Raw genomic sequence first — 24284 nt, forward strand, 5'->3', positions numbered from 1 at the left:
CTACAACCGCTCACTGAGCGCTTAATGAGTTTTTACATTTGATTGGTATATTTCTTTAGATTTAAAAATATACACCAATCAGATGCAAAAGCTCACTTAGCGCTGCCACCATATGCAGGTTTTACCACTGAGACCTGAAAGTGGATATAACATCGTAGTTCCCCTCTCAAAATGGATGCAGATGACGGCCTTTCCCAGTGCGGAAAGTCGGTGTCGCCGAAAACGCTGTGTTGGCCGCGCTTAGGTTCCTTTTTGATGATAGATTACTTCCTTAAGGCCTAATTGCACCAACATTATTTTGGTTTTAAGTGAGACTTAAACATAAGTCTATCTTTATCTTTCTTACTAAATAAATAAAGACAGAGATATATTTACGTCTTACTTAAAATCAAAATAATGTTGATGCAACTGGGCCTAAGAAAAATAAAATGAACAAGAACCGTGTACGCTTTGCCGTTATCGTCAAGACGTACCTAGTATACACACGTTTCCTCAGGGGACGCGTCGGTAAAAGTGTCCCGGCGTAACCGGCCCGATGGCCGCTCTTAAAACCAGCGGCACACGGTGCTTGTTTCGTGCTGGATTGCTTGCTGGATAAAAATACTGCGTTCTGATTGGTGCATTTCCATCCATCTTCGGAATGTACCAATCACAACGCAATATTTTCATCCAGCAAGCAATCCAGCACGAAAACAAGCACCGTGTGCCGCTGGCTTTAGTTTCTCTCTGGTTGCACGTGGTTCTTATGGTCTGTTCTTTATAGCTGCACTGATGACTTTATAGTTGAACTGGTGCAATAAGTTAAAATGAGACAAATATAGGTTTTCTCACTCTAGCTTATTGCATCAGTTCAGCAATGCAGCTACAAAGAACAGACCGTTAATTGGTCTGTTCTTTTTAGCTGCACTACTAAACTGGTGCAATAAGTTAAAGTGAGAAAAAATATAGTTGTCTCATTCTAACTTATTGCACTAGTTCCGTAGTGCAGCTGAAAAGAACAGACCAAATGTGTTGCTAAGATGAGACATTTTGTAAAATAAATAAAATTTTTTAAACGAGATCTTTCTCTCTCTCTCTCTGTTAATAGAATTTTATTCTTATATTGTGACATCTTAATAGCTGATATTTGTTTTGCTGTCCATTTATTATTTCAAAGTATATTGTAAAGTGTAATTCATATTTTGTATTTAAAAACCTAACCTAGATTCCAATAGTTTCATTTGTTACTTATTCTTGATATCGCAACAAATTCTAACAAAAACTGCAAAAGCCTTATAATGTCAGAGTATGAAAAAGTGAGAACAGGAAAATTGGTGTTGAAGGGTGAAAAATCAAGGTAGTATTTATATTTGATTGTTTCTTGTGAATTGATGTTTTGAGTACCTTTATCTTATGATACATATTCAACATTTACATCAGCGTATTTATATTCTATAATACTATTTCATCTTTTTAGGCCAAAAAAGCGAAAGCATAAGAAGCAAGAGAAGGAACAGGATGTAACTGTGGAAGACAAAGATACTGTTACTCATGGTATTTATCATTTGTTTTATCATTTTATTATCGTTACGTAAAAATGTTCATCTACACGATTGACAATTTATTTTGTAGGAGGATGGTGGAAAGTTAAGAATGTATTTGAAATTACGGGGACAATAGCTATAGAATTTGGAAATCATACTTACTTGAAAGCACTTGACAATGGACTATTTACTCTCGGCGCACCACACGATGAGGGCGATGGTCCATCGCCAGAAGAAATTTTGACAGCATTCCCTATAAATGAAACTAAAATTGCTTTGAAGTCAGGATATGGCAAATATCTCGGTGTTGACAAGAAAGGTATCGTTATCGGACGAAGCGATGCAGTCGGACCTATCGAACAATGGGAACCAATTTTTCAAGTAAATAACACATCTACATGGAAGTAGATGCTAATTACATTAATTTTATAGGAATCATTATTTCCTTTCTATTCAAAATGAATATCTAAAAAACTGTTGCTAATAAATAATACAGATATTTTTCTAACTTTAAAAGTTTATCAAAGATACAAATTTCTCCTTACGGATTATGCCTCTTAATAACATAATTGAAATTTTATTATCGTTCCATAGGATAACAAGCTTGCTATATTACATAGCACAGGATGCTTTGTGTCAGTTACAAGTGACGATGATGTGATTTGCCAAAATAGAACAGCTGGCCCATCAGAATATATCGTCATCAGAAGTATAACACAACGTTCTCAAAGTCCTAGTTGGGATATACCAAAAGAGGAACAAGGTTCACTGGCAGATGTTGAAGTAAATTATGTGTGAGTATGAAATTTTTTCAAGTATTTTTATAGTTCATAGGGGTTTTATATATATATATATATATATGTATGTATATATATACAGGGGGTCCTAAAACAGATCACCCTAATAACTTTTCATTATTGAAGTTTCAAGAAAAATGATCTAAATAAAAGTTGTAGGGATTTAAGTGAGCTACCTTATGATGACCTTGACTTTGACCTTGACTTCTATTTTCAAGGCTATTTGAAAGTCAACTTGTGTTTTTTAAACGGAAACCCCTATTTTTGACCTCGGATTCTAAAAGAGTGCAAAATTTTACGTTCAGATATATATCTTTATGGGGGGTCGAAATGAACTGTAGAGGTCATTTGAAGGTCAAATATGTTATTGGTACGAAATAGCTGGTAGATTGTGGTTTTTATGAAATATGACCCGAATAAAAGTTTTTGGGATCAAAGAGAGCCATAAGCTGGTAACCTTGACTTTGACCTTGACCTCAATTTTTAAGGTCATTTAAAGGTCAACTCGAGTTTTTTAAATAGGAACCCCTATTTTTGACTCCGGATTTTGAAGAGCGCGTTCAGGTTGTTGAGCATTCAGATTATTGTAGGAGTCAAGGCAAACGTTGAGGGTCATTCAAAGGACAAATAATGATTTGACCTTGAGAACACCGTGCAGTAACGGAATACGTGAACGGAATACGTAACGCCAATGTTCACTTGATTGAATAAAATATTAGGTAACCATTGCTTGCGTAGCGGGCTGGATTTTCAGACCCCATGTGATCCAGCCACTGAAGGCAAGATCGTAATGATCCAGCCACTGAAGGCAAGATCTAAGTCATTCGGCCAATGGATGCAAGATGGAAGTCACTTCTGGGATTGGATCCGCACTTATGTGTGAATGGAAAACTAGTGGATTAAATGTTCAAATTGAAGGCCTCCAACCTCTTGACAATATGCCATGCGTTGATAAAAATCAGAGACAGATCTTCTTATCATATCTTGGTCCATCGAGGTATACTCTCGGATAATACGATTTCGGAGTTCATATAAATTATTTGACTTTGTTTCATAGATTCTACTCTTCAGATAATCCATAGGAGAAGTGGTAGAATTGGCTGCTCAGTTGATCACAATCTAGAAGCTTGAATATTTTTTGCGGGGCTATCTGAACTGTACAGTCTATGTGACAAGTCCGAATAATTCTGATGAATTTAGAAATTACATTAAAAACAATTTTTTTAATAATGTTCTAATTTCGGAAGCTACTTAGGCCTTGGATCATTACGATCTTGCCTTCAGTGGCTGGATCATATGTGGTCTGAAAATCCAGCCTGCTACACAGGCAACGGTTATCTAATATTTTATTCAATCAAGTGAACATTGGCGTTACGTATTCCGTTATTGCACGATGCTCTCAAGGTCAAATCATTATTTGTCGTTTGAATGACCCTCAACGTTTGCCTTGATTCTTACAACAACCTGAATGTTCAACAACCTGAACGCGCTCTTCAGAATCCGGAGTAAAAAATAGGGGTTCCTATTTAAAAAACTCGAGTTGACTTTTAAATGACCTTGAAAATGGAGGTTAAAGTCAAGGTCACCAGCTTATGGCCCTCTTTGATCCCAAAAACTTTTATTCAGGTCATATTTCATAAAAACCACGATCTACCAGCTATTTCGTACCAATAACATATTTGACCTTCAAATGACCTCTACAGTTCATTTCGACCCTCCATAAAGATATATATCTGAACGTAAAATTTTGCGCTCTTTTAGAATCCGAGGTCAAAAATAGGGGTTTCCATTTGAAAAACAGTTGACCTTCAAATGGCCTTGAAAATAGAAGTCAAGGTCAAAGTCAAAGTCATCATAAGGTAGCTCACTTAAATCCCTACAACTTTTATTCAGATAATTTTCTTTGAAACTTCAATACTGAAGAGTTATTAGGGTGGTCTGTTACTTTTGGGACACCCTGTATATATATTACATGTATTATCCTTTGAAATTAAATATTCTTGCACTCGCGTCAATTTACGATATTATTGAGATATTATTATATATTTCATTTACTAATATCCTACCAACATTTTCGGAGAGAATATTTAAATAAAGTATCGAAGAATATTCAAATTATTGTTTGGTAATTATGATTCAAAGTCTTATTGATCTTCTTGTTCCATGATTTGAATATATTTTTCAACATAAAAAATATTTAATCATGCAGGCGAAAATTCCAAAAGTTTCAAGACAAAAAGTTAAGGATAAATAAATCCGATCGTTCCGAATTGAAGAAGGCAAGAGTAGAAGGGAATTTACACGAGACTCTGTTAGACAGAAGAAGCAAAATGAAAGCTGATCGTTATTGTAAATAAATTCAGTACTATAATATATCATTGAAACGTACGAATTATTTATATCAAATATAACCTCTAGATGTAAAAATTTTATTAAATATATGCAAGTTATCGTTACATGTAGTTGATTGTTACTAATTGGCACTACCATATAATACATAATATACATGAAGGGTACAGGACACGATGAGAACTCATTAAATTTACAGAGAAACCATAATTGTTCGCAATATCTATCCTACTTTGCCACATGTTACGCAATTATTCGTAACATTATTGATAAGAAAAAAAATACAGATAATCTGTCGCAAGGTAAGAATGTCAACTAACGTACACACACATGCATGTACGACACATATAAAGAGAATGTTAAACATTTTCTTTTGTTTATATCCTTTTAAAATTAAACATTAAGAAATAAAATTGCAAGATCGAAAAAAGACAACAAGGTGTATCGTACGAAATTACTTTTGTCATCGATAAAATTTTTCTGAATCACCACAATATACAGCCGATATAAAAAAGAATATTGTACACTTGGTTTCAATACGGTTCGAGACCGAATATATACTGTATCCAAAATATAGCTATAGCTAGGTATTGTACAAAATTCTCACATGTAGCAATCTTGATTAAATTGAAGAAAAGAAAAAAAATAGATAACTTTGTATATATATAAGAAAGAAATGGAATGTGCGTAACTCAGATAAATACAAAGAGTCGTGTATCAGTCGTTTCGACTGAGCTGGCACATCATACAATGATTCAGGGACAAAAAACTCACCCAATAGATGATAACATAAATCATCTATTCATATATCAAAAAGAAATTACAAACAAAATATGTATGCACTTGGTGTATAGTGCGCGAGTTTAGGTCGATTGATTATCGACATCTATCTTAAAAAACCAAGCTTGCCAAAGACGTGCAGAAATTTGAGAAATATGGGAACTATGGGAAAATCGCTATGAAATTTGTGGCCTTAATTATTATCAGACGTTATTACAAAATAATCAATAATTCGTATGCCTGGGAATAGGATAACGTAATACCAGGACGCTATCGACCGATATAATAGGTAACACATTGTCACAATGATGATGCACTAAATGGCTCACGCTATCGAATACACGATCTTTTGTGCGCACCTGCAAGTAAAAAAACCTTTTCTATCTTCGCAGTTTTCACCAAGAGAAATTCAAAACAACTTGCCGGTATAAATAATTTTCGCGCTAACCATGACTCTCTCTGCGAAATACTTACGACGCCTTCAGGATCAATCAGTAACAAATGTTTCGGCGTTCCGTCATTCATGCTAGTCAGAACATATTGACCAGGGGAGCCTTGAGATTCTCGAACCAAAAAATCACCATCCTTACAAAGCAAAACGAAATTGTAAAGAAATCAGAAATAAAGAAAGATAATCGATGCGTTGATAGACAATTCATATATTTCGATCATGATGTATTTACTCTAGTAAGCATAGATTCCGCTTCGGCTCGGCTGACACTCCCGTGAAACCAAATTTCTTGCTTCAATTGTTGTTTTTGCGATCGAGGACTCAGTCTATTCATGTCCGATATTGCTAAACTAAACGGTTCTAAAATTCGTATATAAAATGTAAAATGTAACACGAGTCATAAATTATAAACGAACATAAATTAAGATTTACGCCGAAAGTAGATCCAGCCAATTCGCGCGGTAAAAGGCGGTTATCTTTCGGTCGAGAATAAAAAAGAATAAGATAAATAACGCGCGATGCTCTTACCCATGTCGAAAACATCGAAAAGGGATGCTGGCTCACGATGGTTATCTCTATTCGTCGCTACGACATTATCGTTGACATAATTGTGTTCAGGCACATTATTCAAATTCGTCGATGCGGATATCGTGCCGTCCGAGTTCAGATCGATCAGGTTCCCAGTTTCTGGAAGAACAAAATCACCATCGTCCGTCGCAGGTGTATCGTGCATCGCGAGATCATTTCGCGCGACTTATTACCTGCCCACTGTTGGTGTTTATCAACGGTAGGGGGGAACGAATCAACCGCGGTATTCAGCGCGTGACTGCGCGATGCGTGATTGTGATGATGCCTCAGATTAGGTAAAGTAGACGCTGTGTTCGGCAAAGGAGGTACTGGCGGTGGACCAATATCCGGCGGTACTTTTCCTGGGAGATCGTTGTAATAATCCCTATCCGCTTCCCTCACACCATTCAACGCAGGGCTACAAGCAGATGTGAGAAATTAGAAACGGTTGATAATCGCGAATATTGGCGTAGATTCGGGACGTAAATTTATTGAATGAATCGCGCAAAGACTCACTGCAGGGAACCCGGTTTCGTAAGAAATTCTTTGAACCTAAGCTCAAATGCCTGTCCAATAGTAGATATAACGTCCTGTGCTAAACCGCCTTTGCATTCAAGTACATAACAAGCACGCCACTCTTGCATATTTTTAGCGACATAAGCAACAAAATCCAGTATCTCCTATCAAAGGTAAGAAGATTCAATTTGAAGGATACAATTTTTCCTCTTTTTATCAAAACAAGAAACGTAATGTTTCATATCACCCGTGTATACATATCGTGTGTGTATACCGTACGGTATATCGAAACGATGAAAATAGAAAATATGCAAATCGGTGCATGCTTCATACCGTATCACCGCCGGAAGCAAAAGATATACGGGGCATGTCATGTTTGGCGATGATATGTCCAGTTTCGATACAGCTCAAGGATAAACTGCAGCTACTGATAGTTAGATTGATATTAGTGGCAGTATGCTCCATGCAGGGTTTATCCGCTATAGCTCTCAACACTTTCATGTCAACCTGGTAAGAGAACACATAGTAAGATCATTGAGCAGAAACAATTACTCGCATATAATATAATAATTTTCAGCAGAGTACGTACCCATCTTTTTTTATCGGCAGATTTCAATCCAGCAGCTTCACAAACTCTATTTATACATTCCCTGATACAAAAGTAGAAATGTTTTTTAAAGCTTACGTATGCTTGGAAACATCTGTAATAGAATTAACTCGAGAAAGTGGAAACGAGCATCGCGAGATAACTTACTTGGCTACACACGAACGTGTTTCAAAGTCTAAGCTCTTCATGGAGGTATATACTTCGAGGCATCCTATATACTATAATTTCAAAATAGATGATATAAAAATGTTGTAGCATATTACAAAAGAAACGGTATCCAAGAAACATATATGAAATATATCTTGCAATCAGTGATACAATTGGAAAAAGAAAATCGCAAGTAGCAGAACCTCTTTTATGTCAATTCTACTAGTTTATCCTTCAGTAGCAGTTCATTGTATGCCATTGAACCAATCGATATCAATCAGCAATGTCAACAAATACAAATGCACACAGCAAGATCGATAGAGTTAAGTGCAAGTGCAAGTCCAAAGTTAAGAAAACGTATACCTAATAAGTATCAAAAATGGTTTCATCATCAAAAGCAAAGTTGAGATTGAAAAAATTTTATTCTACATTTTTGACTTATTCTTTTGCGTGGAATCGTCCACTTTCTGGATGTATAAATTAAAGGCCATCTTGTATAAACACAACACACAGAAAACTTCAATTTTTCATGAAATTATGAACATGAAGTTGTAGTAACAATTTGCATACCTTTACTTTGTAGATGATTCCTTCTTTACTCACTAAATGATCCGGATGTAACCATCCACGCGCTGGCTTACTTATAAAACTATTATTGCTCGCAGCCATCGCTAAATGAATATACATACATACAGTTGCGTATAAGTGACAATGATGTGAATAGTTTCAAAATATGCATGTGTAAAATCGATCGAGACAGATATCAGATTGAAAACAATATGTAGCCACATGTGAAAATTGCGATAGAAAAATTACGTATACGATGACCATAAGCTAAACCTAGAATACAATGAAGAGTAATTCGCTGGAATTCAATGAGCACAGAATAAGACTAGTCATCGAGGTGAAATTCGCATGAAATTATACCTTGTGGACATACGTTATGATCAAAATATCATCGTGTCCTTGTAATATTTCCGATACATTCAAATCGGAGAATCACTCAACATTTGTGTATTCGTAATATTTCAATTCCGATATGAAAACACAAGGAATATGAAAAATGTGATATCATGAGCAAATCACGCCCATCGCCACTACACTTTCGAACTGTCAACGTCAGATCCTAATTACGCGTCTAGCGATTCACACTCGGACGCGAGATCATACTTACTAGCGACTGATTATCGGATCATCCGTTAGTGATCGAGTCGTTCGTTAACTATTCGATAATACGCCGAACATGTCGCGTGAGACGTCCGAACACTTTTTGTTCGCAAATTATCGTCGATGATTCCGATTCCGAACGTCAATCAAATTCATGAAATGGATTATCGACACACACCACATATACCATAGGCGTGAACTGTTCGATAAGGCTATTCGCTTTTCGCTCTAGCTACACCACCGACGAGACACTATAAAGATGTTGGTCTTACGGGAGTGCCAGAGAAAACTCACCGAGCACTAGCGTCCTCTCAGCGATATCGCGGCTGAAAGACGAAGCTGTAGCTTGAAAGAAACATAAATGGTAACAGATATGGAGCAGTGGAAAAAAGATGTCGGAAATTGTCATGGTAACATTTATATTCGAATGACATTCGAGAGAGAAAGGTACACATTTGGGTCTTTTCGTTCCTCGTACGTTGGTGCCATGTGATTTTTCTTTCAAAGTAAAGGCCGTTGCACGTAGAGAATTTTAACCGTAAACGTAAGGCCGTAAGAAAACTGACCAATCACAGTCGATTATTCCTCTAGTGCAAGGAGAATAATCGACTATGATTGGTCAGTTTTCTTACGACCTTACGGTTACAGTTACAAATTTTCTACGTGCAAAGGCCTTAACGACTAGAGATCGCATGTTGCGCGCACTTGTGAATAAAACAAAAATAAATAAATATGCAAACATGTTCTCAGTTCGATATTTTAAATGTGCATACAAATATGAGACGCGAAATAATTATTAGTCTGTTGTTAGAAGGGAAATTGAATCATATGATCTTTGTTGAAGGCAGATTTTGAAAATGAAAAACTTAACAATATGCTGTGTATGATAAGAAAAAAAAAATTGAATGTTAAAATTAAATAAAAATGTGATTTATTCTTTTGATTCCCTATATTTTTCTTGTCCAGGGTCCTAAATATTATAAGAAACTGGTTCAGGAAATGAATGCGCGCGCGTTCATAGAACGCAATATATTTATATAGATGCAATATATTTATATAGATGTTTTGGCTCCAGTTCTACAATAAGTAGACACGAATGAGATAAGATCATCATAACAAATAAATATCCAATCAGTTTTGTTACGGACTTTATAGCTACAAAAATGTCTCTCATGATTAATTGTATGAAACATAACTAAAAGAAAGGATATATTATTCAACTTTTTGCAATAGATTATAAATTGTATTTGACCAAATATGAGTAATTATCTTCGTTATATGTTACAGCAACACACACATACCTTTTTTAAAAAGTTAACATACATATCTTTTTTAAAAAGCGTTCCAAATATTCTGACCAGGAGCATGATTATTTTTTCGTTCGTATCTGGAAGCAGAGCATGACTGAACAAAAGAAGCCAACATTCAAATCAACCCTCTTCGTATAAGAGGAAAATTAATTGATATAAGAGAGAAACTTCCTCTTGAAGTAAGAGGAAGACAGATGGAATAATATCTAATAAATTTTGGATGAATGGTTCACTTTAATCGCTTGATCGAAAGAGGAATCATTTTTCTGTAAAAAGCTTCGCTTAGAATATGAGACTACGGGAAAAATCACTTTACAAATAGAATACTTTTTTTTGGGTAATCGCTTCTCACCGTGTTTACAAGTCTGAGGAAGGTGGCGGAGCTGGGATGAACGACGGTGGACGGCGGTGTCAGTCTCAAGAGCTTGGTATATTTATTTACATAGACATACGAAGTCGCACATATAAAGTTTACAACGATACAGTTTCTCTTCCTCATCCGCCGCTCGTCCGCTCGAATCATCATGTGAGCGTGTGCAAAGGTATCTCTCTCTCTCTCTCTCTCGTACGTTCGCGGCAATCAAATCGTCAAACGCCATGCTTCAAACCCTGCCAACCTGGTGGTTCTCTCCTCTCTTTCTTTCTGTTTCTTTTTTTCTTTCGCTCTTGCGTTTGTCGTCACAACTGTTGCTAACTATAGAGAACGCGGCGCGACAAATCCGCGCGGTTTGGCGCGTCGTAGACACATGGTTGTACGTTGGTATCAAATGTGTGTTCTCGTGTCGGATATAAAAGTATCGAGTCTCCGCTTATCTATTATTACATAGGGTGATCTATAACGGAAGGTAAAACACGGAAGGTGGAAACCGCTCGCCGGCCGGAGCGTCGGAAACGCGTGTTCAACGCGGGATAAGAGTTGCGGGAAATTTTCAAAATTGCCACCATCTTATTTCTGCGATCCTTTTTCTTCTTCCTTTCTTCTGCGAAATGGCAATATATGTCCACAGTGGCAATGTTACGAGCTACGACGATATTTCGCATGATTTTGGAATGTATACATAAGACTTTTAAATCCAAAGCTTAAGTAACAATTACAAACGCTAGGCATTAATGACTTTGGCAGTTCCTCTGACGGCGTTGATCCTGCTGAACGCGCCTTTGGCGACGCTACGCGGCCGATGACTCTCCCGCGTTTTACCTGCCTTACTATCATCTTTAGAGAAGACCAGTTTTTTGTTCAGACACCTCACGCTGTTTGAAAACGAGTCCAGACGCGAGGCGAGAAGAGTGGCAGCAGCTTGAATACGGATCTTTGTTTTTGTACAAGTTGTCATCCTGCAGAGGGGTGTTATTCCAAATAATTCGGCCATTCGATGAGACGGTGCCGAGAAGAGGTCTCCGGTAGCTACCCGTTAACTATTGCTTTGTTTATAAAAATAGGCTATTCAGATGCTGTGAACGTGTCTGTTTGTAGATGCTGCAGATGCGACTCTGAAGTATACCTGTGAGCGTGATACTTAGAGGTATCTACACGTCTAAAGGTATTTATGCAATATAAAAACGGATAACGGATAAGAAACGGTTCAAACGGATGAGAGTACTAAACACCTGTAAGTATCACACATTCGGAACGTATAGAGGTTCTGTGTGTGTGTGTGTGTGTGTGTGTGTGTGTGTGTGTGTGTGTGTGTGTGTGTGTGTGTGTGTGTGTGTGTGTGTGTGTGTGTGTGCTTATGACAATAACGCCTGGTCTCTGCGACTATGCTAACAACGACGGACTCTCTTTTTCTTTCTATCCCTTTTTTTTCTCCTTCTATTCCTTTTTTCTTCTGCTTCTTTCTCTCTCTTTTTTCTTTTGGCGAAAAGAATGCCCGTGCGGCTTCAGTGAATCGCGCAGTGAAAAAGCGCGCTTCAGTGAATCATTTATATAATATATATATCTATATATATATATATATATATAATATTCATATTATATATATACGCGTATATCGGATGGTTTACATAGAGATGAACGTGTGTACTTGTGAAAAAAGGGGGGGCGGACTACAGAGCTATTGGATACAATGCACACATTTACCTATTTACGTGTATGGTATCGTGTGACTCCCGATAATTATACGTTAACAACTCATAATTTCATGGTACACGGATCGGAAATATATTTTCGTTAACACACACACGCGCGCACACACTCGCGTACGCCGAATTGCGCGGTGGTACAACAACGATTCAACGCACAGTCACCGATCGTCGTCGGTCGCGGATCTTTTCCGATCTGTCGCGAATGGATGTATCTCTGATTTTCGCTAAGATGCCTGGAGAAATGCATGTTCCACCGATATTCTCGATGATTCACGCGATGAACGATCGCTTAAGTATCGACTGCATATCGACACACACACACACACACACACACACACACACACACACACACACACACACACACACACACACACACACACACACACACACACTAACCTAAAGGGAGGGGTGGGGGTAGGGGACTTATTTCCTGAATTGAGCTTGTTCGACTAAAATCGAAATTAGTCGGACTCTCTATATCGATTAATTATTATCGTTAAGAGATACTTGGTAAGAAGACGAGGGCTGATGGATTCTATATGTATGTGTATGTATATATCTATGTATATATATACGCGATATATATTATGATATATTACGATAGAAACAAATTCTCTTCTCTCTCGATTGCACACAACAAACGCGCTTGTATGATCACAGACCGAGCATACCGACGTATATCCTTTTCTTTCTATCTTCTTGATTTAAATGCACGCGCTTCGTAATCGATAATAGTCTCTTGAGCGTGCCGCCACTGCGTGGCGAAAAAGGCGGCGCGCTTGACAACGAGCTTGGTCAAACTTGAACAGGTAGATTATATCTCGCGTTAAACTCGATACTTATATAGTTACAATTCAAAACGCTGCAGAAAGATTCGACTAAACTCGCGATACAGGCAAATGAATATTAAACGCGTTCTCTCGAGAGGGGACACGCAGACATGTTCGTCGATTTTGATGGAATTTGGATGTATTGTGATTCAGCTAAAAAGAAGATGCGCACATGCTCTCTTATGCGTGCGTTTAGGATTGAAACGAACCGAAGATTATTCGATAAAATTGATTATGAGCAAATATCTCCGGAATCGTACGGTGTACGAAACAATCTTTTAGATTTTTTAAGACCATTTTTTTGGTTTTATAATACGCGCGCAATGTACTCTATATACTACATAATTACATCACATTATAATTTTGCAATTTGATTGTTCGACAATATTCGTACGAGTCGAAAGGTGATATTTTTCCAACGATGTGAACAGTTGCATGAAATATCATGCAATTTATTCTTATATTATGATATGAAACATGTTATATGAATGAATAATTTTTTCTTCTTATATACTTTACGGCTCCCAAAATGTTCGGAATTTAAAATTCAAATTTACCGGATTTCTTTCGCGAGATAGTTCCCCAAATGTGCGAGAGAGCACGCATGAAAAACATGTCTCTTCTTTTTAACTAATCTGAAACATATCCAAAACGTCATCGAGATTGGACGCTTTCACGTGTTCCCTCGTTAGATGAAATTACTCCTAGGATTATTGCGCTATTAATTTAGAATTATCCTTTTTTCTTTGCAAATTATAATTATTGGATAACATTCTCTCTTTTTCTCTCTATCTTTCTTTCTCTCTCATTCGCTCGCTCACTCGCTCGCGCTTTCGTTCAATCGTTCTAACACACACGCTAATTATGATAAAAAATTGATTTCATTAGTTAGGACTTGCGACGTCGTAATACACACGAGATATAGCAATATGTAGTTAAAAATTTTATTGATACTATTATGCTAAGGTAAGTTTATGCACTAAAAGTTCATTGCATGTTTGTTGTTTCGAGGCCGGTGTTGCAACATCAACTCGATAGATTGTATTTTGCGAAACTTAATATTCATTGCTATAGTTCGTTGATAAACATCTTTCCCAAATGTTCCATTTGTACCGTTTTATAAATTCATAGACATACGTCTCACGAATATGTAAATTGAAATAACTCTCATAATAACGCGGCGGGTAGAAATTTTGTTGTCTGTTTATAGTCAATCTAATTAGCATTATTCTCCGAGAGATTTACTCGCGCGCATGATTTATTTATTTTAAGTGTTAAATAATTAAATTGTGCAAAAAATAAGTTGTCGAGATATATGCATTATCATTAGCATATCTCGGCCAATTTAGTTACAAGTAACACTTCGACGGCTGTAACAACGCATACAATACACAATATGCATTATACTCGCATATAGAAATAATGAATCACAATTTCGCTTATTTAACAACATAAAAGTTTTATACATCGTCTAATATTTACCTTTACCGGATACGGACTAGGTAGGAAAGACCGGGCCGCGATGAAACATCAGACGATAGCAAACAAATATTCGGTCACACACTATGTGCAACCATTTTACAAATGAATGAAAAATGTACAATGAAATTTGGATGATTCTCTTTTAATCTATGAAATTTCTTCCAACGGAACAACACGAATAATGCCGAGATGATAATATTACATTTCATCGGTCCTTTTTCTATCTAGTTCGTTCCTTGGTTTGACGAGAACTAAACAGTTAAACACAGAGCGACAAAAAACTTTAAGTTCAAACGAATTCGTACATAGACAGTTACATATGTAGACAATTTCGATCTATTTTTTTTTGCGCACATTATATCGGTCGTGACTCTTCTTTTTTCTATATCACCAGTGTGCACTTGATATATACTTCTTTCCTGCTCGATCCTTTCGCCGTGACAGAGTCAGTCAAAAAACGATGTCGCTACATGGATGTGTGCACTTTGTTGCGGACAAAGTCTGTATTTGTTGTATCACCGTGCAACAAAATGACAGACGAACTATCGTTACGGTGACAGACAGATTAACAGCGTCCCTCTGTGCAACAATATAATACTTTAACAGCGAGCTGAAGACTCGTTTATTGGATGACTCGACTGTTCGTGGCTTGTCGTAGCGAAAGATTCAAAATTCGGCATTCCACTTTCTTTGCGATAATTTGAAGCACAGCATACATTCCAACATTCAATTATCAATAAATTATTATAATTTTCAAATAAAAAACATTGAGTCTTCGATATTTGTTTAACAAAGTCGCTGGTAAGAACACAGTAAACAGTGATTCCGTAGCATGCTTTTTCTCTTGTAGAAAACTGAATCGTCTCGCTTAATCATACGTTACGTACAGATAAAAGTATTTTTTTAAGTGGACCTCAGTGAAATGCCGAATTATCACGGTCACGTGACACTAAAAGAACAACGTGCAATCGCGCTGTGACTTTTCGATCGAATTGTCCGTCAAAAAAACTCAAGAGGGCAATAAAATTATCTTCTTTTCTAAGGATGAAAATATCCGATAACTGAAAGTTATAATTTATTCATATTACGTCATGAATTGTTTCGTACTGAACAGTAGGTGCGTAAAATGAATTACGTTTAACCATAAACGTTGAAAAAACATAAAAAAAGAAGAAAAAACGCAAATAACAAGAGTCGTATGGCGCGAAAGCGTGTCTTTGAGAAATCTATCGTACTCTTTGCTCCTTCCATTCGAGAATATATATATATATATATATATATGTATATATATATATATATGTATGAGATATATATATGTCTGTTAAATTAATAAGAAATATTAAATACATACTGGTAGTATCCAAGACAAATTCTTGGATAATACACTCAAGCATTTCACGACATACAGCTTATACGATAATAAATTTAATTTAGCAATTATCATACTATTTCGTTTAGTAGTAAACCTTCATTGCCATAATCCTGCGTAGTTACCGTAGAGATTCGCGGGCAATGGACCGCCTGCGGTGAATAATCGGGTACCCGATGCGTCGTAACAGTGTGTGTAAATAGCAGGGGTGTATTTTACGTTTTGGAAACCATCGATGTATTCCTCGTCCGGAAACTGTCCCGAGAGAAATGGACGCATCAATTATATGCATGGTAACGCAAGACAAAGCGATTGCAATGTAGTACGTAATGTACTGCCGCGATTGGCGACTATTTATAAGTACATCACGGTAAACGCGACGTTCTTTTGTCCATCACTGCGTGACGCGCGACTTTGTAGACATTATGTGAATATACTTGAACAACAAAGACTCACCACGTATCCTTTTGAAGCTTTCAGCACAACGGTGCGGTTGGAGTTGATAGAAGACTCCAGATACTTCTGGGCCCTCACGTCGTAGAACATGAGCATTCCCAGCCCGGTGCCGATGGTTAAAACGGATCCTTGGAAACTAGCGGACCGGATGCCGCAGCCGCTGTATCTGTAACAGCGTAAAGTTCACATTATAGCGGAATATATCGAGGCGAGATAAAAATGTCTGTATTTTCCTTTCTCTTTTCTCTTTCTTGGTTTTTCTTTTTTGTTTCTTACCTTGACGGTATTTTCTTGATCGGTTGCAAAGTACGGGCGTCCAAGAGGAGAGTATACGATCGACATCCTATCGCGTAAACACCATCGTCCTGCACGGCGAGACAAACATTCTCCTGACAGGCTGGCAGTTTTCTGGATATCTTCTGTTTAAACGACTCGGCCGACCAGATATGTATGTAACTATTGAGCGTCAATGCCGCGATCTCTTTGTACGCCTTGTTAAATGCCAAAGCTCGCACTTTCTGAGCGGATTTGCACTCCTTCACGCAGACCGGCTGAATCAACCTGCTCGCGAGGCGACAGACGCGTTATAGACATACGTTATAGACATACGCACAATCCTAACCTAACGAAAGAGTCAACTGCGGTCAATTATCATACCTATGCGTAGGTACATCCGCTTTGTCGGGGGCTTCAGCCAGGTCACTGTCGATACGCCACAGAGCCATCTTCGTGTCTCTGGAACCCGACACCAGAAACTCATCGTCCAACCAACACATGTCGAACACCCAGTCCCTGTGGCCAGTTTCGCCGACGCAAACTGGATCCAACGTCGGTAGTCTGTATATTGCTATTTCGTTACTACTTCTCGCACCGGTGGACAAAAGGGTTCTGCAAAGAGAAAGGGAACGCATTGGAAATTGATCTTGAATTAATCTACCGTTGCGACGCGGCGTGGAATCTGCGAATTGAGACTCGCCAGTAAAGAGCAAATCTTGCAGATTAGAGATTAAAACTCAAAGAGTCACCCAATTTCAATTTTGACTGATATTTGGACTCAATCCCAAGTCAAGTTCTAATTTCCAATACACAGTCTTCAATTTCAAATATTTAGTTGGGCTACAGAGATTCAGATCTCATATTAGTGTAGATAATGCAAATTGAGGATTGCGGATTAAAGATTGGGCTTCGATGAGTCAATTTCGACCTTGGCTCACTTTGTCTCGACTTTGATCTTTTCAGTCTGTATAATTCAGTTTCAGTCTGTATAATCGGCAACCTTTAGTGCCCGTTAGTTTATTAGGATTCGTGACGCTACCTCGAGGGATTGATTTGAACGGAGTGGATGCCACACTGTTGCTCCGGAACGACGCTGCCACCTTGACTGAGTCTCCCATGAAGCGATGGGATCTGGTCGAGCTTTTGCGTCGCCACATCGTACACCATGAGCTTGTTGCACTTGGTGCCGAACACCACCTGTCTATCACTCAACCACTGCGAGCAGAATACTTTGTTCATGTTGTTCAGGCTGACCGAGTATTCCTTGAAGAGGTCGTGCGTCAGTATGTGCCGAGAGCCGTATTCCTGGTTGATCTTCCGTACTTCACGCGTATTCGTCTCACGGGCGCGCACATAGTCCACAAAGTTGAACGAAGTTCTTAGGAACTGTTTGCCCTCGGTCACGGTCTCCGCTTCGTCGTCGCTCGACTCGTAACAGACGAAGTCGTCCGGTTTGTCCGGTTTCCGATTTCTCTCGTGCCGTAACGCCAGTCTACGGGCAAAAATGCAACGGCAGATTCATCATGACGCTCTGGAATGTGTATGACATTGAAAACGCGACTTCCTTTTACCTCTTGCTGCGACGTTCCTCCAGCCTGCTGCCGTTCGCGCACGGAGGATGCCTCCCGTATACCGTCATTCTTTGCGTTTCGGCCATTATTAAAAAAGCTTATTCAACAGTTCCTACAGTATTCAGGCAACTTGCAAGGAACAATGAGTATTGTTGAACAGGAAGTACTTCCGTAAGCGAAACGTAAGAACAACTCTGCGTGCGACCACTTATCTCAAATAAAGGGAAAACGAGCGTATATTGGCAACGTACAAACAACTTGAACAATGTTTCGTGCTATACAAGTTTCTTACAAGCTATATCGGAGCTATTTTCAGCGTCTTCTCTTTCTCTCTCCCTCGTCTTAAACTGCCTATTTCACCTATTTAATCACCTAATAGAGCTTCGGTGGGCTATATCGAGATTGATAAACAGATCCACTATCACATCATAACACGCCCGGGAATACGTCGAATCGGATAAAAATCAAAAACTAATAGCTTTACTAATAACTAACGATGGCTATTAATGCTGAGCTCTACTGTGGAGAAGCTACTTCTGCCCACGAGGAAGAGTCGACTTCGATTAGTCAGCAATGATAAAGCAGAGAGGCAGGAAAGATCCAGCTTCGAGTGCTGATGTGGACTTTTGACGCATTCGCCGCCTCCTCCTCACTTGATTTTGATTTCAGATATTGCTAATTGTTATTACACTATATATGGTATCAGTTAAATTTCTTTGTAGCTAATAAAAACTCTGCAGAGCTACCTGGCAATATTTCCTTCATAGAAATAGATTTTTGTGTACAAGTTTGCTACTTGTAGGACGAAGACAAGTCCAGTAATAAATTGTTGCTTTGTTGTAATTGATCTACCTACTTCCTTATTCTTGTTTCATGCAAGTGCCTAATTATCTTTAGACGCGTTTAATTTAACAAACTATTGTTTCATTCGTGTGAAAAGTTGAAGTATAAATTTTCCCGTTTTTGATGATTTGTTATATTACGAATGTAGTGTTCAAAATGTAGTTAAATGGCTAATAAACGGGCTGGTACATTCACCAAGAAGCGTCTTCAATGAGCTGCTCACAAGCTGGAATCACCAATAGAAAATTTAATTAACACGAATTTTTTAAGTTGCTGTTTTGCAATGTAATAGTTTTATTACATGCATATACATGTATATAAATGCTGGATTTATATATATATTTATATATATGTATATATATATATATATATGTCTAAATGACACAGGAAAATCTAAGACAATACATGTATAAATGACAGTACATATGTACATGTATATTCAAAAAGAATGCATAGGCAAACACTCTTGCGATTTAAATTTCCTCCTTATCTAGCGGGTCACAATTGTATAAACAAAGAAACATGACGGCAGGACTTGAATTATGTCCAAAGTGTATTACTTATGAGCTTTCCAAGTTCATTGTATCGTTTTATCACAAAATTCTTATCTGATTTATCTCATCGGTACATATACATCAAGAATTTCAATTGCACTCCCGAGTAACTCGAACACAAAAGTTCGAGACCCTCGAAAGATGCCTGAAACTCGCTCGCTCCCTCTCTCTCTCTTTCTTTTTGTTGCAAGCAACTTCTTCGACCGTCCTCTAGATATCACTGTGCGCTATGTGGACAATCGCTATGTCGACTCTGTGACATCTCCGTCTGCCGAGCGGATCAACCGTCTCGGAATCCGAGACTCGTTATTAGGATCCGCGGCCGGCCGATAAGCGATCATGAATCGTCAATTTTCCGCTCAGCCCGGCCTTCCGTGTGGAAGACGCGTGTCGCGGAACGGCGATGTAGCTGCACCGCGTCAGCAGGGTCATTTAAATACCTGAACGCGGTCGTACAAAGCCAGATGAATCAACAGCAGCAACAGCGGCGGCAGCAGTCGTCGCCATCGACTGTGCGTTGTTCGCTCGCTCGCTCGCTAGTCTCGGCTCGTTCCTCGTTCCAAGACACGTTTCTTCCTCTCTTTCCCCCCCTCTCTCTCTCTCTCTCTCTTTCTCTCTCGGCGTTGTAACCTCGTTCGGCCGCGGCGCGGACGGACGGACGGGTGCAGGTCGATCACGGACGTGATCGTGTTTGCGGGCTTGCAAGTACCATGAAATCGTGGACACGACGAGATCGCAGGCAGCCAGAGCGACGCGACGTAGTCATGATGAGCGGAGAAACGCACGGGCCGAATGCACCAACCGCACCGCCATGTTGAAAGCGGTACCACATATACGTACAATGTGGTGTGTCGCACTTCAGCGCCTAATCGCTCGAGACCGTCCGTGAAGCGTGTCGTCGCATAGCCCGTATTATTGCAGTCCGCCGAGCGATCGTGCTCGTCGCTTCGACGACATGACAACGGACCTGAACACTCGTCAGCACGTGCGCGATGATTCACGAACGTTTTTCGACCACGCGCGTTCCACTAGCTGTCAACATCAGCTTGACGTCCCCACCATCTCCTTTCGCTTGCCCCGTGCCCCTCGGCCGCGCGCGGAGAGACATGCAGCGCTCGTAGCGCTCGCAACTCTCATTGTCAGCTAGAGAGGAACTACTGTCGGCTGCAGAAGAGTGTTGAACAAGCACTCGAGTGTTTTTACCTCATTCTTGCGCAGTTTTTAACCGAGGACGGAGTTGCGTCCGGCTGCTCTCAGTTACGTTAGCTGAAGTATTTTTCCAGAAAAATGTCTGCTTTCTTACCATTAAATGACAAGCAATTCGCCTCATCGAGGTCGAAATTGTCGGAGGATCACATATATTGGAGGAAATATATGGTACGTATCTCGGAGGTGTTGATTTAACACGAAACGATGATCGTTGTGATGTACGTGCTCGAGATATAACCTATAAATGGGCACGTGTTTTAGTGTTGGTTTTAGTGTAGTTTTAGTCTACCGAAGGCAATAATAGGTCTGTTAGTTTCCGAAAAACTATATTTTCTCTCAGTCTAACTTATTGCACTAGTTAAAAAATTTTTTGAAAACGAAGAAACTCAATAATAAGTCTGTTTGTTTTTGAAGAATCTCTGAACTAGCATACACTAATGCAATAAGTTAAGCATTAATAAGAGAAAATATATCTATCTCAATCCAACTAATTCAAAGTCTTTTGAAAAAGAACAAACCATGGGTCTGTTTTTTATCGCTAAACTAGTGTACACTCATGGAACTTAAAAAAAAACAGATATAGAGTTTGTTCTTTTTGGAAGAATTATAATTATATAGTTTAGGGATCTCACCTGCAATATTGATAAATTTATACTTAATTGATGCATTTTTGCATAAAAGAATATGGGAGAACAAAGTTGCTCTGCCTTATGAAGCAAGATATTGTTAATAAACACAAATTTATCAATATTGGAGATAAGGCCCCTAAATTGTATAATTACCGATAGAACTTTTGAACTAGTGCAATAAATTAGGGTAAAAGCAGATATATTTGTTTCACTTTAATTTATTGCACTAATTTACAAATCCTTTGAAAAAAACAGACTTATATAATTGAGAGTTGGGAGAAGAGAAGAGAGAGTTGGGAGAAAGAGAAGAAGAGAATCCATGCAAGTTAATATAGCCAATTCGATAATAGAAAATAAACTTATCAAGTGATTATGACCTGATTCCAGTAGGTTTTTTCTATCTCTTGTTTCAACTGATGAAATCCAATTAGTTTAAAATTTGATTGACCTATTAGATTATAGATTAATTTGCAAAGTAGTATAGTTCTCGGTAACAAGTATTACCCAATTTTTCAGAGAGGATGAGTGAGATTTTATGTGAAGAATGATAAGTTAATTGTGAAAATTGTTTGTTTGCAGCCCCCAGTTTTGGTAAAAGAATTCGGCCCGATCGATTATATTGACTTCTCATCGGTAGAACCACATCATTTCGCAGTCACCTGCTCAGTACGATTGCAAATATACAATCCCATCACAAAGTTAGTTACAAAGAGCTACAGTAGGTTCAAGGAAGCTGCATACGGAGGTTGTTTTCGCAGAGATGGAAAACTACTGTGTGCTGGTGGCGAGGAAGCAGTGGTCAGACTTTTTGATACCAATTCAAATAACATGTTGCGTCTCTTCTCAGGACACAAAGCTGCAGTACACAGAGCTTTTTTCACAACTAATGATATTCACATAGCTTCGTTCTCAGATGATAAAACGGTAATATTGTGGGATATAACCAGTGAGAAACAAATAACAAGCTTTAGTGATCATACTGAATATATCAGAGCTGGAGCAGTAAATCCTACATCTTGTGATATAATATTGTCCGGTGGCTATGACAAATGTATATACATGTATGATACTAGGACGAATAAGAAAGTGCTCAGTGTTAATCATGATGTACCTGTAGAAAGTTTACTGTTCCTGCCAAGTGGAGGAATATTCTTGTCTGCAGGTAAAATGATTATAATCTGGTTAATCCATGTAATAATTGATGACATGTAACTGTGCAGGATTGATTTTTAATCAATCTATATAACAATTGTATACAATTTAAGATTTTGAAGGATCAATCTTTTTGTTTCTTCATATATAAAAATATTTGTTTACTTTTTACTTTTTTAGGAGGAACAGATATCAAGGTATTCGATGCTTTCACTGGTGGCAAATTACTCGCAAAAATCACACAACATCATAAAACAGTGACATGTCTGAAAACAGCCTCCAATGGCCGCAGGATATTATCTGGTTCATTGGATAAACATGTGAAAGTTTACGACGCCGGAACCTACAATACTCTTCACACTTTAGATTATCCCAACGCGGTCCTCAGCATAGGAATTAGCGTAAGCAGAAACATTTTTTTTTTTTATTACTGTTCTTGACACATTAACATCTGTGCTAGGCGCATTCAAACTTCTTTTCTCCATTCAATCTATTATGCTTGTATAATGCTTAATAGTAATGATTGATCATACAATTTAGAGAACAATATAGACATAGATTAATTAATTCAAACGTGGAAAGTTGCAGTGGTTCATTTTTAATTTATTCTGAAAGAGCTGTGTGTAGATTAATTGGATCATTTAACGAATCGCAGGCGGACGACCAGACTATCGTTGCCGGTATGGTGGACGGTATGATATCCGTGAGAAAACGCGAGGTAGAGAAGGAACACGTGGAGACGAATCAGAAGAAACGTTTTACACACAGACACGCAGAAAAGGATCCTCACACGACGGACACGATAGATACAGTGAAGCAAAATGTTCACGAAACCTTGTCTAAGCATGATACTTACCTGCGAACGTTCGAATACAGCAAGGCGCTTGATTGTGTCATGATGAGCTATGTAGCCAGTAAAACTCCTTACGTAACTGTTACGCTCATGCAGGAGTTAATTAGGCGACAAAGCCTGAAACGAGCCTTGGCCGGTAGGGACGGCAAATTCTTAGTGAGCATTATCAGATTCCTGAACAAGCATATCGGCAGCATTCACTTCGGCCGAGTAATGGTGCAAGTTGCCAATACTTTACTAGGTGAGCCTACGAGATCGTCATCTCTGAGAAACGAATTTTCAGGTACGTAAGTTTTTTCAAAAGTGATAAGATTGAATTCTGTCCGATAGATGTATATGAGGATCATCTGGATGAACTTGAGCAGGAGCCACGAAAAATGTTCACCATGTTGGCGCAGAGATTACGGGAGGAAGTAAACTTGATGATGTCATTAGCGGAATTGCAAGGCTCGCTGCAGATGATACTGTCTGCCGCCAAAACTACTTCTTCGATCGCCGTGAAGAGTACTCAGAACATGGAGCCGTCAAATGCTGCTCTCACAGACCGCAACCTTGTTCTGAATATAACGTGAACAAAAAAAATCTTAAATACGTCAATCGACGTTTCTTGTAAATACATTTCGCGTTACATGTGTGAAGTGTCCTTCGGACAAATTGTACACGATGACGGTTCGAATATTTTTATCCACGAGAGTAAAGATTATTTTTGTAAGAATAAATACTTTGTCGAGGTCCGATTAACTTTTAGGTATGGAAATGTA

General features: G+C 38.4%; 4 protein-coding genes across 8 annotated transcripts; 2 read left to right on the forward strand and 2 right to left on the reverse strand.

Annotated features, from left to right (window-relative positions):
• The first annotated feature begins 1092 nt into the window (after window positions 1-1092).
• FRG1 (FSHD region gene 1) lies at window positions 1093-4951 on the forward strand. The gene is made up of 5 exons (XM_011150822.3): window positions 1093-1336; window positions 1457-1533; window positions 1612-1904; window positions 2118-2317; window positions 4530-4951. The coding sequence occupies exons 1-5, from the start codon at window positions 1278-1280 to the stop codon at window positions 4675-4677; spliced, it is 777 nt and encodes a 258-aa protein (XP_011149124.1). The 5' UTR covers window positions 1093-1277; the 3' UTR covers window positions 4678-4951.
• A 496-nt stretch (window positions 4952-5447) lies between these two features.
• On the reverse strand, window positions 5448-9131 carry Shc (SHC-adaptor protein). Of its 3 annotated transcripts, none has more exons than XM_011150801.3 (11): window positions 8912-9131; window positions 8308-8408; window positions 7738-7808; window positions 7573-7633; window positions 7317-7490; window positions 6984-7147; window positions 6662-6885; window positions 6429-6587; window positions 6133-6260; window positions 5924-6034; window positions 5448-5808 (listed from the first exon to the last, which is right to left on the reverse strand). In XM_011150801.3, the coding sequence occupies exons 2-11, from the start codon at window positions 8404-8406 to the stop codon at window positions 5674-5676; spliced, it is 1326 nt and encodes a 441-aa protein (XP_011149103.1). In that variant the 5' UTR covers window positions 8407-8408; window positions 8912-9131; the 3' UTR covers window positions 5448-5673. The 3 variants fall into 3 exon arrangements, with proteins under 3 accessions (XP_011149103.1, XP_011149110.1, XP_011149093.1); XM_011150808.3 differs by lacking the exon at window positions 8912-9131 and adding an exon at window positions 8665-8905; XM_011150791.3 differs by lacking the exon at window positions 8912-9131 and adding an exon at window positions 8665-8905 and having other exon boundaries at window positions 8308-8577.
• A 4928-nt stretch (window positions 9132-14059) lies between these two features.
• DCAF12 (DDB1 and CUL4 associated factor 12-like protein) lies at window positions 14060-20627 on the reverse strand. Of its 3 annotated transcripts, none has more exons than XM_025300993.1 (8): window positions 20121-20627; window positions 19316-19352; window positions 18284-18352; window positions 17752-18204; window positions 17094-17324; window positions 16713-16997; window positions 16437-16602; window positions 14060-16235 (listed from the first exon to the last, which is right to left on the reverse strand). In XM_025300993.1, the coding sequence occupies exons 3-8, from the start codon at window positions 18349-18351 to the stop codon at window positions 16080-16082; spliced, it is 1359 nt and encodes a 452-aa protein (XP_025156778.1). In that variant the 5' UTR covers window position 18352; window positions 19316-19352; window positions 20121-20627; the 3' UTR covers window positions 14060-16079. The 3 variants fall into 3 exon arrangements, with proteins under 3 accessions (XP_025156778.1, XP_011149153.1, XP_011149143.1); XM_011150851.3 differs by having other exon boundaries at window positions 18284-18490; window positions 18576-19352; XM_011150841.3 differs by having other exon boundaries at window positions 18284-19352.
• A 33-nt stretch (window positions 20628-20660) lies between these two features.
• On the forward strand, window positions 20661-24264 carry LOC105189039 (U3 small nucleolar RNA-associated protein 15 homolog). Its single transcript, XM_011150872.3, has 5 exons — window positions 20661-21057; window positions 22098-22680; window positions 22851-23071; window positions 23326-23764; window positions 23854-24264. Exons 1-5 carry the CDS (start codon window positions 20968-20970, stop codon window positions 24093-24095), a joined length of 1575 nt encoding a protein of 524 aa, XP_011149174.1. The 5' UTR covers window positions 20661-20967; the 3' UTR covers window positions 24096-24264.
• The last annotated feature ends 20 nt before the right edge of the window (window positions 24265-24284 follow it).

This window comes from Harpegnathos saltator, unplaced genomic scaffold (genome assembly GCF_003227715.2).
Source record: "Harpegnathos saltator strain DR-91 unplaced genomic scaffold, Hsal_v8.6 scaffold4, whole genome shotgun sequence".
Classification (NCBI taxonomy): Eukaryota; Metazoa; Arthropoda; class Insecta; order Hymenoptera; family Formicidae; genus Harpegnathos; species Harpegnathos saltator.